The sequence below is a fragment of the Punica granatum genome, chromosome 7 (genome assembly GCF_007655135.1).
Source record: "Punica granatum isolate Tunisia-2019 chromosome 7, ASM765513v2, whole genome shotgun sequence".
Lineage (NCBI taxonomy): Eukaryota > Viridiplantae > Streptophyta > Magnoliopsida > Myrtales > Lythraceae > Punica > Punica granatum.
Genome location: NC_045133.1, coordinates 24,478,463 through 24,492,663, shown reverse-complemented (window position 1 = coordinate 24,492,663; position 14,201 = coordinate 24,478,463). Strand labels below are relative to the sequence as shown.

The following is a 14,201-nucleotide window of genomic DNA, read 5'->3' as shown; positions in this document are numbered from 1 at the left end:
GGCATACCACGTCTATTTTTCTTGATAAACCACCGTTTATATTTGCAATCAAGTTACCAGAATGAATAATGTTCTCATCAAATATAAACTCGTTACTCCTGAAACTGTGATGTCCAAGGATCGTGATTTGGGACCTGGCATGGATGGATAAACAACTATGAAAAAATATTCATTGAGTATTACTCATTCACTTTGAATGTAGTGAATAAGTAACAATCAATTAGAATGTTTATAAGGAAGAATATGTCGTGGGGTCAGTTTTTCACTTTCAAACATTTTGATTGGGTGTTGCACAGACTAGTGGCTGAGTAATACTCAGAATATTTTCTCAACATCTATAGGGGGCAAATTGATATCATGCAGTTCACGTGGTGTAAAATGATCAAAACTCAAAACTTAAGGGTGCAAAGCATAATTTTTAAATCTCTTAGCATTAGAACCAGATCGTCCCGTCTCGTCTCTGCCGCCAACGCTGCAACTCCCTTCTCTTGCTTCGCAGCCTTCAGCCGGCGGTCCACTTCCCGGCGAAAAATCCGGCCGCCGTTGCTTCACCGGAAGAGGCTCATTCGTTTCTCCAATTGTTAGTAGCTTCTCGGAAACTCTTGTCTGCACGAACTGAATAAGCAAAACAAGCTCTTCGGTAAGTCAAGTCACTCAATTTGCAGCCTCTGATGTCGAGCTCCATTGTAATGGAATTCTATGGAACAATTTCTCCCGTGTTAAGTTGATGCTTGAGTCGGTAGGAGGAGGAACATGATCAGTGACGATGCACTCTGGTTGCTCGACGAATTGCCCCTTCCGCTATATCTTAAGCCTCTTTCCCGTATAAGAGGGGATCCTTATCATGGTTGAAGCAATTCTATGTATCGCTGTTATGCACGAGCCGCTAGTTACAATGAAGTTGTGATTTTCGGTTGCAGGTGGTAGTTCATAGTTTCTATATCCGGATTGTCACGTGGTCGTAGTGTTCGGCATATTATTGAACTGTTGTGGAGAAGGGCTGACGATGGCATTGTCTTGTTCTGCTTCAACAACTTCCACATTTTATCGCAGACTGTTTTATCCGAAGCCTTCCGCTTTTGTTACTCTGAGATATAGCTCTACTAGTGAGAAACTGTTGTGCCTTGCTGTAAGAGGAAAATTGGGTTTCTCTCTTTCGAGAACGCTCTTGAAAACCCTTTACCGAGCATATCCCCTTAGGAGACAGCAGCAGCTTGGAGTGTGGGAAGAACCTGATGAGGGAAGTGATAGTGAGTACGAAGATGAAGAAAATGGGAGTGAAATAGATGAGAACGATATGGATTTTGAGAGTGACTGGGAACAAGAGGAATTTAGGGGGTCAAGCGTTGCAGTGACTGCTGGTGGGTCCTCCTCAAATGACTATGAAGAGGACTTGGTGAAAGGTAACTGAATTGGCCAGCTCTACTTACCTTTGCATTTACATTGTTCTGTTTGGTATGATCTTGTAATTGTGCAGATCAATGTATTACTCGACCCATACAATTTCACTGCCTATCTGCATTAATCATTTCAGAGGTTGAGCAACTCCTGGGACCAGAAGAAAGAACAATTCTGCAGGAGAACACTACTCCTAATTTGGATAAAATATCGACAGTAATATACTGAAACTCTCTTTCATATTTACGACAAATGATATTCAGTTAAGTAATTTTGATGTTTCTATGTTCCTGAACAGGCAAAATGGGTACCACTGCATAGTCTTGCATTAGCAGGACAGATTCCTTTCATTGACGGGCTGCTCGAGAATGTTGTTGATATTGATATGGTTGATAAGGCAAGTTTGTGGCATGAACATGGTCGTCAATTTTCTCAGGCAATCGAAAATTAGAAAATATACCATTTTCTTGGAAATGTTATCATTGACTACAGAATGTTTTTCATGAAAGAAAAGAAACCTCTGCATTATGCTCCTCTGTAAAGTGACAGTTTCTGTTGGCAGGATGGTCTTACTGCTCTCCACAAAGTGATAATTGGTAAAAAGGAGGCTGTAGTTAGTCATCTACTGAGGAAGGGTGCAAATCCTCATGCCAAGGATCAGGTAAGTAAAACATTCAAAGTTTTCGTTCTTCTAGAGCTCTGAAACGACTTATACGTTGGATATAGTTGGCACTTAAGGCAGTAGTATACTCATATTTATCTGTTTTTGTTGAAGGATGGGGCCACCCCTCTGCATTATGCTGTTCAAGTCAGTGCCAGACAAACTGTTAAGTTACTGATCAAATGCAAGGCTGATGTCAATGTGGCAGATAATGTAAGCATTGGTTGAAAGTTGCTCCATCTCTGGCATTCTACGCTTGTTTAAGTGTGTTGATGTCCTCACATGTTCCTTCTACAGGAAGGGTGGACTCCGCTGCATATTGCAATGCAGACTAGGAACCGAGATATTGGGAAAATTTTATTGGTGAATGGAGCTGACAAAACAAGAAGAAACAAGGTTAACCCAATAGAAGTTTGCATTTTATGGGATAATGGTGTTGGTGAAAGTTTTATAAAGTTTCATGTCCAAGCAAAAACTGAGCTGGAGATTTTGGTGTGTTCGTGGATTGATTCTCTTTGTGCTTTTTTTACTTATCGTGTAATTGTCATTTCAGGATGGGAAAACACCTCTGGATCTATGCTTATGCTATGGCAAGGACTTTAAGTCATACGATATTGCGAAAATGCTGAAACTCACACCGGCTAATAACCGCGACTATTGACAATTCTGGGCGCCACAACAATCTTCTCAGCTTCTGATAAGGGGGTTTGATTGCTTTTGCATTTCGTAGAGACCATCTCGAAGTGATACAACTTCTCAGATCAACCTGAGAACTGATATGCAACCGCAGTTGAGGTTGTTCTATCTCTCACACATTATTTATCGATGCACTGGTTTTGGCTCGGAAGCAAATTATGGCTCTGATGTGACTTCTCGAGCATTGCACTATAGGTCCCTTTTGTCTTATATACAGACCGGGCTGGTTTCATGTAAATACGCGATTGACTTGTCTATTATGATTGAACAACTTTCCTAAACCAACTTAATGTTGGTGTATAATCATGAGAAAAGGTGCATGGTGCAGTGGCTGAAAGTCAATACTCTTGCCTAGGAACCTAGAACTTTCAGGTCCTATTCTCGCCATTGAAAGAATAAACTTTTAAAACAAAGAATAAGCCATTAAAAACCATTTGCATCGATATTATCCGGTGTTGTATCTCGCCTCATAGTCAGCTCCAGTGTTATCTTGTCGTCCGGGTGGTGGTTCGTGAGGCAGCATTGGTGGGAAAAGAAGATGCCCTTAGAGAGATTTGGAAATGTATATATATATATATATATAAATAAAAGCAAGATACCAGGTGGATATATATATAAAAGCAAGATAAAAGGTGGATCCGACCAGATATCCTCAAAACGATCCATTTCTAAATGGAATTTTCTCGGATATTTTAGTTTTTAAAATTTTAAATTATCTTTTATTATAAAATTAGTAACAAAATCTTTCGAAATTATTTTTAATAAAAATATCTTTTAAAGATATCTCATTATAAAATCCAATTTCTTAATTTCTTTAATTTTAGTAATTTATATAACATAATGTATTTGAAATAGATGAAAAGATTTTATTAAATATGTAGATAGATATTATTTAATATTTCCTAATCTTCAATTTTTTAAAATAAAAATTAACATTTCATCACATAAATATAAACATTAAAATAAGTATATATTAGTATGTAATATTCATACATAATATAAATATATAAATATATGATCTTAGAACGCTTGGTTTCTTAATGAAATTTAACAAGTATATATTAGTGTTTTTTTTCTAAAAGGAATTTTTCAGGTTTTTATTTATATATTTTTATTTTTAGAATTATTTTTAATAAAAGATATTTTTTAAAGATATCGTATCATAAAATTGGATTTCTTGATTTCTTTACTTTTTAACTTTATACAACATAATGATTTTGAAATAAATGAGAAGATTTTATTAATTGTATAGATATTAGTTAATGATCTTGAATTATTTAGAATAAAAATTACTATTTCATCACATCAATATTAACATCAAATAAGTATATATTAGCATATAATTTCTAAAAGAAAATTTCTAGGTTTTTATTTTTTATTTTTTATTTCGCAATTATTTTTAATAAAAATATTTTAAAAAGATATCTCATCTTAAAATTCGTTTTCTTGATTTCTTTAATTTTTATAATTTATAATTTATAAAATATAATGTATTTTTAAAAAAATATTATTTTTAAAATATAATAAAAATTCGTTTTCTTGATTTCTTTCATCACATCACTACATGAAAATAACTATATATTATATATAAAAATATATTACGTGGAAACCTTCAGTATACATAAGAAGAAAAACTATATATAAATTATATGTTTTAAATATATCTATTTTAAAAAAAAAGATTAGATAATATTTTATTGAGATATATATATGAATTACATTTTCTTTTCAAAGAACAAATCAGATTTGTTCACCAAAAAAATGAAAACAAATCAGATTATATTTTATCTAGATTTTTTATGATAGTTATAAATATGAATTATTATACACATCCACATGAGCCTATTCAGCTCTCAACCAATACGTTTACAACTAGGTATAAGCTCTTGAAAATCTATAGTTGTAAGTGAGTTGATTAAATTTATACCTTATTTTTTTTCTTATTTTTATTGTAATTTTTTATCTTTCATTTTATTATTTTTGTTACATTTTTTTTCTCAAATGAATTTTTTTAGTTTGTAATTATAATTTCTTTTCAAATTGGTGAACTATCCCGTGCAATGTACATCATAGTATATATATGAAAGTAAGGACAAGGTAGGCATGGTCAGATAGCTTGAGAACGCTCGATTTCTGAATAAAATTTTCTATGTTTTTTGAATTTTTAAATTTTTTAAATTTAATTACATTACTATAAATTAGAAAAAATTCGAATAGCAATTGCCAAGATATGGAATCTGTAGAATATATATTTATATTATACACAAGAAAATAATATACATATATTGATATATATGTACATATCTTATACCTTTTGCCGTTCAAGATATGTATATATGGAGGGGTAAACAGCTCCGGGGTGCAAATTGATATCATGCAGTTCCCGTGGGTTAAAATGATCAAGGGGAAAATGTAAGGGTGCAAAACATAATTGTCAAATCTCTTTGCATTGGAGCCGGACCTTAATGTCTCGTCTCTGACGCCAGCGCTTCAACTCCCCCACTGCCCGCTACACAGCCTTCGGCCGGCGGTCCGCTTCCCGGCGAATAATCCGGCCGCCGTTGCTTCACGAAGCTCATTCGTTCCTTCAATTTCTTAATATAGCTTGTCGGAAACTCTTATCTGCACGAACTGAATATGCAGAACAAGCTCTTCACCGGTAAGTCAAGTCACTCAATTTGCAGCCTCTGATGTCGCGCTCCATTGTTGTGGAATTCTACGGAACGATTCCTCCCGTGTTAAGTTATTGCCTGAGTCGGTAGGAGCAGGAACATGATCAGTGATGATGCGCTCTGGTTGCTCGAAGAATTGCCCCTTCCGCTATATCTTGAGCCTCTTTCCTGCATAGAAGGGGATCCTTATCATGGTTGAAGCAATTCTACGTATCATTGTTATTCACAAGCCGCAAGTTACAATGAAGCTGTGGTTTTCGGTTGCAGGTGGCAGTTCATAGTTTCTATATCCGGGTTGTCACGTGGTCCGGAGTGTTCGGTGTATTATTGAACTGTAGTGGATGACAATGGCAATGCCTTGGTCTGCTTCAACTACTTCCACATTTTATCGTGGACTTTTTTTACCAATGCTTCCTTCTATCGTTAGTTCGAGATATATCTCTAATAGTCATCTGCTGAGGAAGGGTGCGAACATTCGTGTCAAGGATCAGGTGAGTAAAACATTCAAAGTTTTCGTTCTTCTAGAGCTCTGAAACGACTTATGCCTTAAATATAGTTGGCACTTAAGGCAGTAGTATGCTCATTTTTATCCCTTTTTTGTTGAAGGATGGAGCCACCCCTCTGCATTATGCTTTTCAAGTCAGTGCCAGGCAAACTGTTAAGTTACTGACCAAATGCAAGGTTGATGTCAATGTGGCAGATAATGTAAGCATTGGCTAGAAGTTGCTCCATCTCCAGCATTCTACTCTTGTTTAAGTGTGTTGATGTCCTCACATATTCCTTCTAAGGGAAGGGTGGACTCTGCTACACATTGCAATGCAGACTAGGAACCGAGATATTAGGAAAATTTGACAGGTGAATGGAGCTGACAAAACAACAAGAAACAAGGTTAACCCAATAGAAAGTTTGCATTTTATGGGATAATGGTGGTAGTGAAAGTTTTAGAAAGTTCCATGTCCAAGCAAAAATTGAGCTTGAGATTTTGGTGTATTCTTGGATTGGTCCTCTTTGTGCTTTTATTAAATTTTATCGTGTAATTGTTTTTTCAGGAAGGGGAAACACCTCTGGATCTATGCTTAAGCTATGGCAAGGACTTCAACTCATACGATCTTGCGAAAATGCTGAAACTCACACTGGCTATTAACCACGACTATTGATAATTCTAGGCAGCAGAACAATCTTCTCAGCTTCTGATAAGGGGGTTTGATTGCTTCTGCAGTTTGGAGGGACCATCTTGAAGTGATACTACTTCTCAGATCAACCTAAGAACTGATGTGTAACGGCCGCTGATGCTGTTCTATCTCTCACGCATTATTTATCGATGCACTAGTTTTGGCTCGAAAGCAAATTGTGGCTCTCATGTAACTTCTCGAACATTGAACTATACGTCCCTTCTGTCTCATATAAAGATTGGGTTGGTTTCATGAAAATACGTGATTGACTTGTTCATTACGATTGAACAACTTCCCCGAACCAACTTAATGTTGGCGTATAATCACGAGAAAGAGTGTGTCGTGCAGTGGTCAAAAGGTAACACTCTTGCCTAGGAATCTAGAAGTTTCGGATTCAATTCTTGATAGCTGCCATTGAAAGAATAAACTTTTAAAACAATGAATAAGCCATTAAAAATCACTTGCATCGTTATTATTCGGCATTGTATCTTGCCTCATATATAGGCAGCTCCAGCGTTACTATTCCGATCCGCACAATATCACTTATTTACCATTTCCCCCCAACAAAGGTAGTCCCCACCCTGGAACCATCAATTGCCACCTTCTTGCGTTGCTGAGCAATTCCATACCCTTATCCTGGCGGCCTATATCCTTCTTCCTTGTAGGGCATATCTGTAGGCAAGCTGGGGATATCCAGATGGTGGATAATGACTATTTCCTCGTATCTCTTTCCTCTCTCCACGTTGCTCATCTCTCCCTCTATCCTCTTAATTTCTTCTTTCACCCTCTTTGTTCCTCTCTTTGTGGCCAAAGTCGTAATGTTGATTTCAATCCAACATAACAAGTTGCTAATGAGGATCGCAGCCAAAGTTGTAAGGCGATATCCATGAGACCAACTTCGGTAAATGAATCAGGTCATCTCTACCTTTAACGAAATGGTTTGTTGCTCGATATTATTCCCTTAATGCCATATTCAAATATATCTAGATTAATTCGAGAAGAAGGGTGGAGTAGATAGTTCAGCGGTGATGAGATATTAGGCGACCGACCTATCAATAAAAAGAGATATTAGGGACCGCAGTATGTATCCTGGTCCTGCCTAGCCTATTGCCAAAGACGTGTATGAATACTTCAAAGGTCCGTGAAATGCATCTTAGCATCTAAAAGGATTTTTCGGGTATTTTTCTCGAAACCCATGTCAAAATTGGAAACAACGACTGCACTTCCTCAATCAGGAAAATTCTATGGTGACAATTTGTCACCATGACAATGAGATATTCATCGTTCGATCTTTCTGGGGGGTTGGGTTGCCGTGAGTGTAGTGGTGGGTGCTGTGCCACCACCCCCACCCCTAACCCAAAAAAAGAAAATATATGAATCTTTTCCTTTTCTTTGTTACTTTCTAATTCATATTTTTAATTGACAAATATTATTCGTAAATAAATCATTAATATTTTCACATTAATAAGAAATAATTTTACAAACTAAAGTTATATCTAATTTTTTAGTACGTGAAATGTTAATTTAATTCGCTTGAATGTTAAGATCTTTTTGTTTTCATTATATTCAATCTTTTATATGAAATAAATATTCGGACTCAACCTTATTTAAATCATTATGAATCTGTGTGTAATGAAGATCTTTTTTTAATAAAAATAATTTGTTTAGGATTTTATCTTTTCATGACTTGATAGGTCATTATTTGCTTAGAGCTATGTTCGCACATATACTTTATTTTTTTTTATAAAAGTAACTTTTTTAGAGTGTTATCTTTTGGTCTGCTTGATGAATTCATTATTTGCTTAGAGCTAGGTCCTATTAGAAGCTGTGTAGCCATCTTTTTTTTTTCCTTTCTTTTTGTTGATTAGGTGTGCTTATCATATTATTGAATTATAGATTACCCAAGGAATCCCTGATAGACTAACACCATTAACGCGTTCACACTCTTTTCTTTTCTTTTTTCTTTTTTCCCCTTTTCTATGTAATATTATATTTTTATAATTTCACAAACCATTGGAAACAAATATTCATCAAAGAACATTTTAAAATGTCATTCTACTATTTCAATAAATTTAAGCAAAAATAATTATATATTTTATAGCACCATAATGTATATATTTGTTCAAAAAAGAAAATGTCAAAAATAAATTAAGGTAAGTTAAAGGTTTAATAACACAATTATGTCTCATCATACATATTCAATATATCAACGAAAAAGAATCATATTTTCTCTCTTAATGTCATTGCACTTCATTCTTTCTCATTCCTTTGTGCCAAACATACATACATACATACATATATATATATATATATATAATCAAATATAACTTAAAATCAATTAAAATGTAAAGATTCTTAGCGCAAATTTAATATACATACCATATATAACGAAGATCACTAAAAAACTAACACCTAGTTAATTCAATACTTACGTAAACAATATTTCTTATAATATATTTAATTTTTCATAACATTTATGCTAGTAAAGATTTTATGCGTAACTCATGGGCACTTACCTAGTTTTTGGATAAATGTTATGTTAATTTTATTAAATAAATTTAAATTTTCATATTAATGATCGGTTTAGGGCCTTCAGTTTTCTAAGCAAATATTGAATGTGTATTACTAATTCACTTAAATATATAATACCCAATTAAAATGAATGAACAACACTCATTGAATATTTTCTCTAATTTTCTTGGACCGCCCGTTAGCGGAATATCGTCCCAAGATTTCCAGCTCGGTCTCATCTCGGGTCCATAAAACATAATGCTCTATTTAGCGACAGTACTACCAAGATTCTATTCCCATGGCCACACACAACTCATCATGAAAATCTTATGATGATATGGGAAAAATTTCCCATTCTTTCGGCGGCTGACAAATTTCTACGAGATATCATGGCATATTCATCCAACTATATATAGCCAAATCAGATAAGAATTTCGTTCCTTGTCCTTAGTTAATCTCAGACACTGCATCGTCTATTGACATTCGGATGGGAGGAAGCAAATTTCACCTAGAAATCATTTTCCATGCATATGTTGGATTCGATATTTTATTTATTTATCAATTCAATGGTTATACTGCCAACAGTATGGTTAGATGTTAAAATCTTTCTCCTTTTCTAACAAAATCCATATATATAAACACATATTTTCGTGTTTGCATTTATTTTCTTCTTCATAATATCATGAGATGTTTTCAATCGATAATTCTCGCACAAGTCTTGCATTAGTCCCTTGCTATAAGGTACTTCCAACGAGTCACCGCACTTTAAGTAAGATATGCCCATATATAGGGGCAGGGCAAGAATTTTCATCCAACATTAATAAAAATATTACTTGACATAAATAGCACATAAATATTTTTTTTTGCCGTGTAAAATACTAATTTTACATGAAAAACTCATAAATAAACTTTTTGGGACAATTTAAAAAAATTAAAACTGCAGGGGCACTGAGTCATGTGGCTCCACCCTTGTTCATATAAAGCGTAATTTGTTAAGTGCATTACATCGATCGTGGGCATGTTTCAATTTTCTCTTCTGTTCCTTTCCCTACTATTATATAGAGAGAATAATGTAGTTTGTCTCACTCTTTTTTTTTTCGATTTTATCCATATATTAACTATAGCTGGATCGAGTGTAAAAATCTTTTTGCAAAATTTATTAATTTTTAATTACCTTTCCATTTTATAAATTTTATTAGTTTCTTTTTTTATATATTTTGAGGGAAAATAATGAATTTTCAATGAGAGTTTAGAAAATGAAATTAATTGGTGCACAACTTTTCAGTGTATAAATCGTACACAATTTTCATTTACGAGATTTTTTCCGAAATCTATTAGACGATGGATTTTCTAAAAGTAACTTTTTTAGAGTGTTATCTTTTGATCTGCTCGATGAATTCATTATTTGCTTAGAGCTAGGTCCTATTAGAAGCTGTGTAGCCATCTTTTTTTTTTTCCTTTCTTTTTGTTGATTAGGTGTGCTTATCATATTATTGTATTATAGATTACCCAAGGAATCACTGATAGACTAACACCATTAACGCATTCACACTCTTTTTTTTTTCCCCTTGTCTATGTAATATTATTTTTTTATAGTTTCACTAACCATTGGAAACAAATATTGATCAAAGAACATTTTAAAATGTCATTCTACTATTTCAATAAATTTAAGCAAAAATAATTATATATTTTATAGCACCATAATGTATATATTTGCTCAAAAAAGAAATAACATGTATGTCAAAAATAAATTAAGGTAGGTTAAAGGTTTAATAACACAATTATGTCTTATCATACATATTCAATATATCAACGAAAAAGAATCATATTTTCTCTCTTAATATTCATTGCACTTCATTCTTTCTCATTCCTTTGTGCCAAACATACATACATACATGCATACATACATATATATATATATAATCAAATATAATATAAAATCAATTAAAATGTAAAGATTCTTAGCGCAAATTTAATACACATACCATATATAACGAAGATCACTAAAAAACTAACACCTAGTTAATTCAATACTTACGTAAACAATATTTCTTATAATATATTTAATTTTTCATAACATTTATGCTACTAAAGATTATATGCGCAACTCATGGGCACTTATATAGTTTTTAGATAAATGTTATGTTAATTTTATTAAATAAATTTAAATTTTCATATTAATGATCGGTTTAGGGCCTTCAGTTTTCTAAGCAAATATTGAATGTGTATTACTAATCTACTTAAATATATAATACCCAATTAAAATGAATGAATAATACTCATTGAATATTTTCTCCAATTTTCTTGGACCGCCCGTTAGCGGAATATCATCCCAAGATTTCCAGCTCGGTCTCATCTGCTTTGCGGTCTTGCCTTTCCTTTTTTGGGAGTACTATGAAAGACAAACAGTAACCCTTATCGGGGCCATAAAACATAATGCTCTATATTCCCATGGTCACACACAACTCATCATAAATATCTTATGATGATATGGGAAAAATTTCACATTCTTGCAGCGGCTGACAAATTTCTACGAGATATCGTGGCATATTCATCCAACTGTATATCGCCAAATCAGATAAGAATTTCGTTCCTTAATCCTTATACTTCGTTAATCTCAGACACTGCATCGTCTATTGACATTCGGATGGGAGGAAGCAAATTTCACGTAAAAATAATTTTCCATGCATACGTTGGATTCGATATTTTATTTATTTATCAATTCAATGGTTATACTGCCAGCAGTATGGTTAGATGTTAAAATCTTTCTCCTTTTCTAACAAAATCCATATATATAAACACGTATTTTCGTGTTTGCATTTATTTTCTTCTTCATAAGATCATGAGATATTTCCAATCAATAATTCTCGCACAAGTCTTGCTTTAGTCCCTTGCTATAAGGTACTTCCAACGAGTCACCGCACTTTAAGTAAGATATGCCCATATACAGGGGCAGAGCAAGAATTTTCATCCAACATGGATAAAAATATTACTTGACATAAATAGCACATAAATATTTTTTTTTGCTGTGCAAAATATTAATTTTACATGAAAAACTCATAAATAAACTTACTTTTGGGACAATTTTAAAAAATTAAAACTGCAGGGGCACTGAGTCATGTGGCTCCGCCCTTGTTCATATAAAGCCTAATTTGTTAATTGCATTACATCGATCGTGGGCATGTTTCGATTTTCTCTTATGTTCCTTTCCCTACTATTATATAGAGAGAATAATGTAGTTTGTCTCACTCTTTTTATTTTTCGATTTTATCCATTTATTAACTATAGCTGGATCGGTGTAAAAATCTTTTTGCAAAATTTATTAATTTTTAATTACCTTTCCATTTTATAAATTTTATTAGTTTCTTTTTATATATATATTTTGAGGGAAAATAATGAATTTTCAATGAGAGTTTAGAAAATGAAATTAATTGGTGCACAACTTTTCGGTGTATAAATCGTACACAATTTTCATTTACGAGATTTTTTCCGAAATCTATTAGACGATGGATTTTCTATGACTAATTTTGAATTATAAGCGCGGTGTGCGCGGTAACCTTCTATCGTTTATTTAAATGGCCTCGGACCATACCAAAAAAATAAAACAAAACATTTAGAAGTGTCGCCTGTCTTTCTTCGTATCCACTCATTCACTCCATCCCAAGAGCAGTATCAGAGCAAGCCAAACCGAGGCAACAATGGAAGTAAAGATCAATTCCGAAGAGCTCATCAAGCCTTCCTCTCCGACCCCGCAACACCTCCGGGCCTTCAAGCTCTCCCTCCTCGATCACCTCATTCAAGTTCCTTTTACTCCGGTTATCTTTTTCTACCCGTCCAACTCCGAGCAGGCCGGCCCTTGCTTAGATGTCCCCCAGAAACTAGACCTTTTGAAGAAGTCCCTCTCCCGGACCTTGACTCAGCTCTATCCGCTTGCGGGGAAGATCCGCGACGACGGCCTCTACATCGACTGTAATGACGGAGGTGCCCGTTTTGTCGAGGCTAGTGTTAACATGTCCTTAACTCAGTTCCTTACTGACCTGGACCTCGTCTTGTTCAACAAGTTGGTTCCCAGCATTGAGTTTGGTATCGGGGAATTTCCCGAACCGACTCACGCCGTAAATATTCAAGTGAATGTGTTCCAGTGTGGCGGGATCGTTCTCGGAATTTGCAATACGCACACACTCCATGACGGGACCGCCTTAGAAGTATTCCTGAAGGATTGGGCAGCAGCTGCCAGGGGATCAGGTGGCGGTGGTGGCAGCAGTGGGGTGGCAGCTCGGGACTTCATGGTGGCGGCGGAGCTCTTCCCTGCTAACGATCTGTGGCTGAGTGACTCATCAAAGATCATGTTTAACTCAATGTGAAAACCGGGAAACTCGGTCACCAAGAGGTTTACGTTTACTGGGCCTGCGATAGAGGCCCTCAGAGCCCGAGGAAAGGGTCCAAGCGAAGAACCCCACTCGTGTTGGGGCAGTCACCGGGTTGTTATGGAAGTGCGCAATGGCCGTGCTCGAGAGAAAGAAAAATGGTCTCAGAAGGCCTTCAGTCTTCACGCATGTGGTGAACATTCGCAAGAGGATGAATCCTCCGTTATCGAGTCCCCTAGGAAACTTTCTCTGGCTAGCTGCAGCACATTACAAGGACACTACTAAATCTCATGATGGTACCGAAGATGTGTTGCCCTCTTTAATTGGTGAGCTGAGAAGAGCAATATCCAAGGTAGATGGCGAATTTCTCTCAGGATTAAGACAGGACATAAGTTTGATAAGTAGCTCTCTCGAAAAGGTGCTCGGAGTTGGGTTGTCTGAAAAAGGTCACGGAGTGGACCATTTTGTGTGTTCGAGTTGGTGTAACTTCAGGTTTTATGATATCGATTTTGGGTGGGGAAGGCACGTTTGGGTCAGTACCGCTGGGTTGTGCGAGCCGATGTTCTTCAACTTGATATTTTTGGTGGACACAACGTCGGGCAATGGAATAGAAGCATGGGTGATTATGGATGAACAAGAGATGGCTCTGTTGCAGGAGGATCCCGAGCTCTGCGCTTTTGCTAATGTGAACCCCAGTCCTTTGACTATCAGCAGCAAACTCTGA

At 35.2% G+C, this 14,201-nt stretch overlaps 3 protein-coding genes across 4 annotated transcripts; all 3 read left to right on the top strand.

Annotated features, from left to right (window-relative positions):
* The first annotated feature begins 434 nt into the window (after positions 1-434).
* On the top strand, positions 435-6,857 carry LOC116215115 (ankyrin repeat domain-containing protein EMB506, chloroplastic-like). Of its 2 annotated transcripts, XM_031550695.1 has the most exons (8): positions 438-640; positions 921-1,403; positions 1,535-1,614; positions 1,697-1,795; positions 1,961-2,059; positions 2,174-2,272; positions 2,357-2,455; positions 2,613-3,082. In XM_031550695.1, the coding sequence occupies exons 2-8, from the start codon at positions 1,007-1,009 to the stop codon at positions 2,718-2,720; spliced, it is 981 nt and encodes a 326-aa protein (XP_031406555.1). In that variant the 5' UTR covers positions 438-640; positions 921-1,006; the 3' UTR covers positions 2,721-3,082. The 2 variants fall into 2 exon arrangements, with proteins under 2 accessions (XP_031406556.1, XP_031406555.1); XM_031550696.1 differs by lacking the exons at positions 2,357-2,455; positions 2,613-3,082 and adding an exon at positions 6,477-6,857 and having other exon boundaries at positions 435-640.
* Positions 6,858-12,808: 5,951 nt separating this feature from the next.
* Positions 12,809-13,474, top strand: LOC116214534 (stemmadenine O-acetyltransferase-like). Its single transcript, XM_031549929.1, has one exon. It carries the CDS (start codon positions 12,809-12,811, stop codon positions 13,472-13,474), a length of 666 nt encoding a protein of 221 aa, XP_031405789.1.
* Positions 13,475-13,610: 136 nt separating this feature from the next.
* Positions 13,611-14,201, top strand: LOC116214532 (stemmadenine O-acetyltransferase-like). Its single transcript, XM_031549928.1, has one exon. It carries the CDS (start codon positions 13,611-13,613, stop codon positions 14,199-14,201), a length of 591 nt encoding a protein of 196 aa, XP_031405788.1.

Coding starts and splice junctions, on each gene's coding strand:
- LOC116215115 (XM_031550695.1), top strand. CDS start 1,007: ATGGCATTGTCTTGTTCTGCTTCAACAACTTCCACATTTTATCGCAGA. Junction 1,796..1,960: donor ATATTGATATGGTTGATAAG/GCAAGTTTGTGG, acceptor TTCTGTTGGCAG/GATGGTCTTACTGCTCTCCA. Junction 2,456..2,612: donor ACAAAACAAGAAGAAACAAG/GTTAACCCAATA, acceptor TTGTCATTTCAG/GATGGGAAAACACCTCTGGA.
- LOC116214532 (XM_031549928.1), top strand. CDS start 13,611: ATGGCCGTGCTCGAGAGAAAGAAAAATGGTCTCAGAAGGCCTTCAGTC.
- LOC116214534 (XM_031549929.1), top strand. CDS start 12,809: ATGGAAGTAAAGATCAATTCCGAAGAGCTCATCAAGCCTTCCTCTCCG.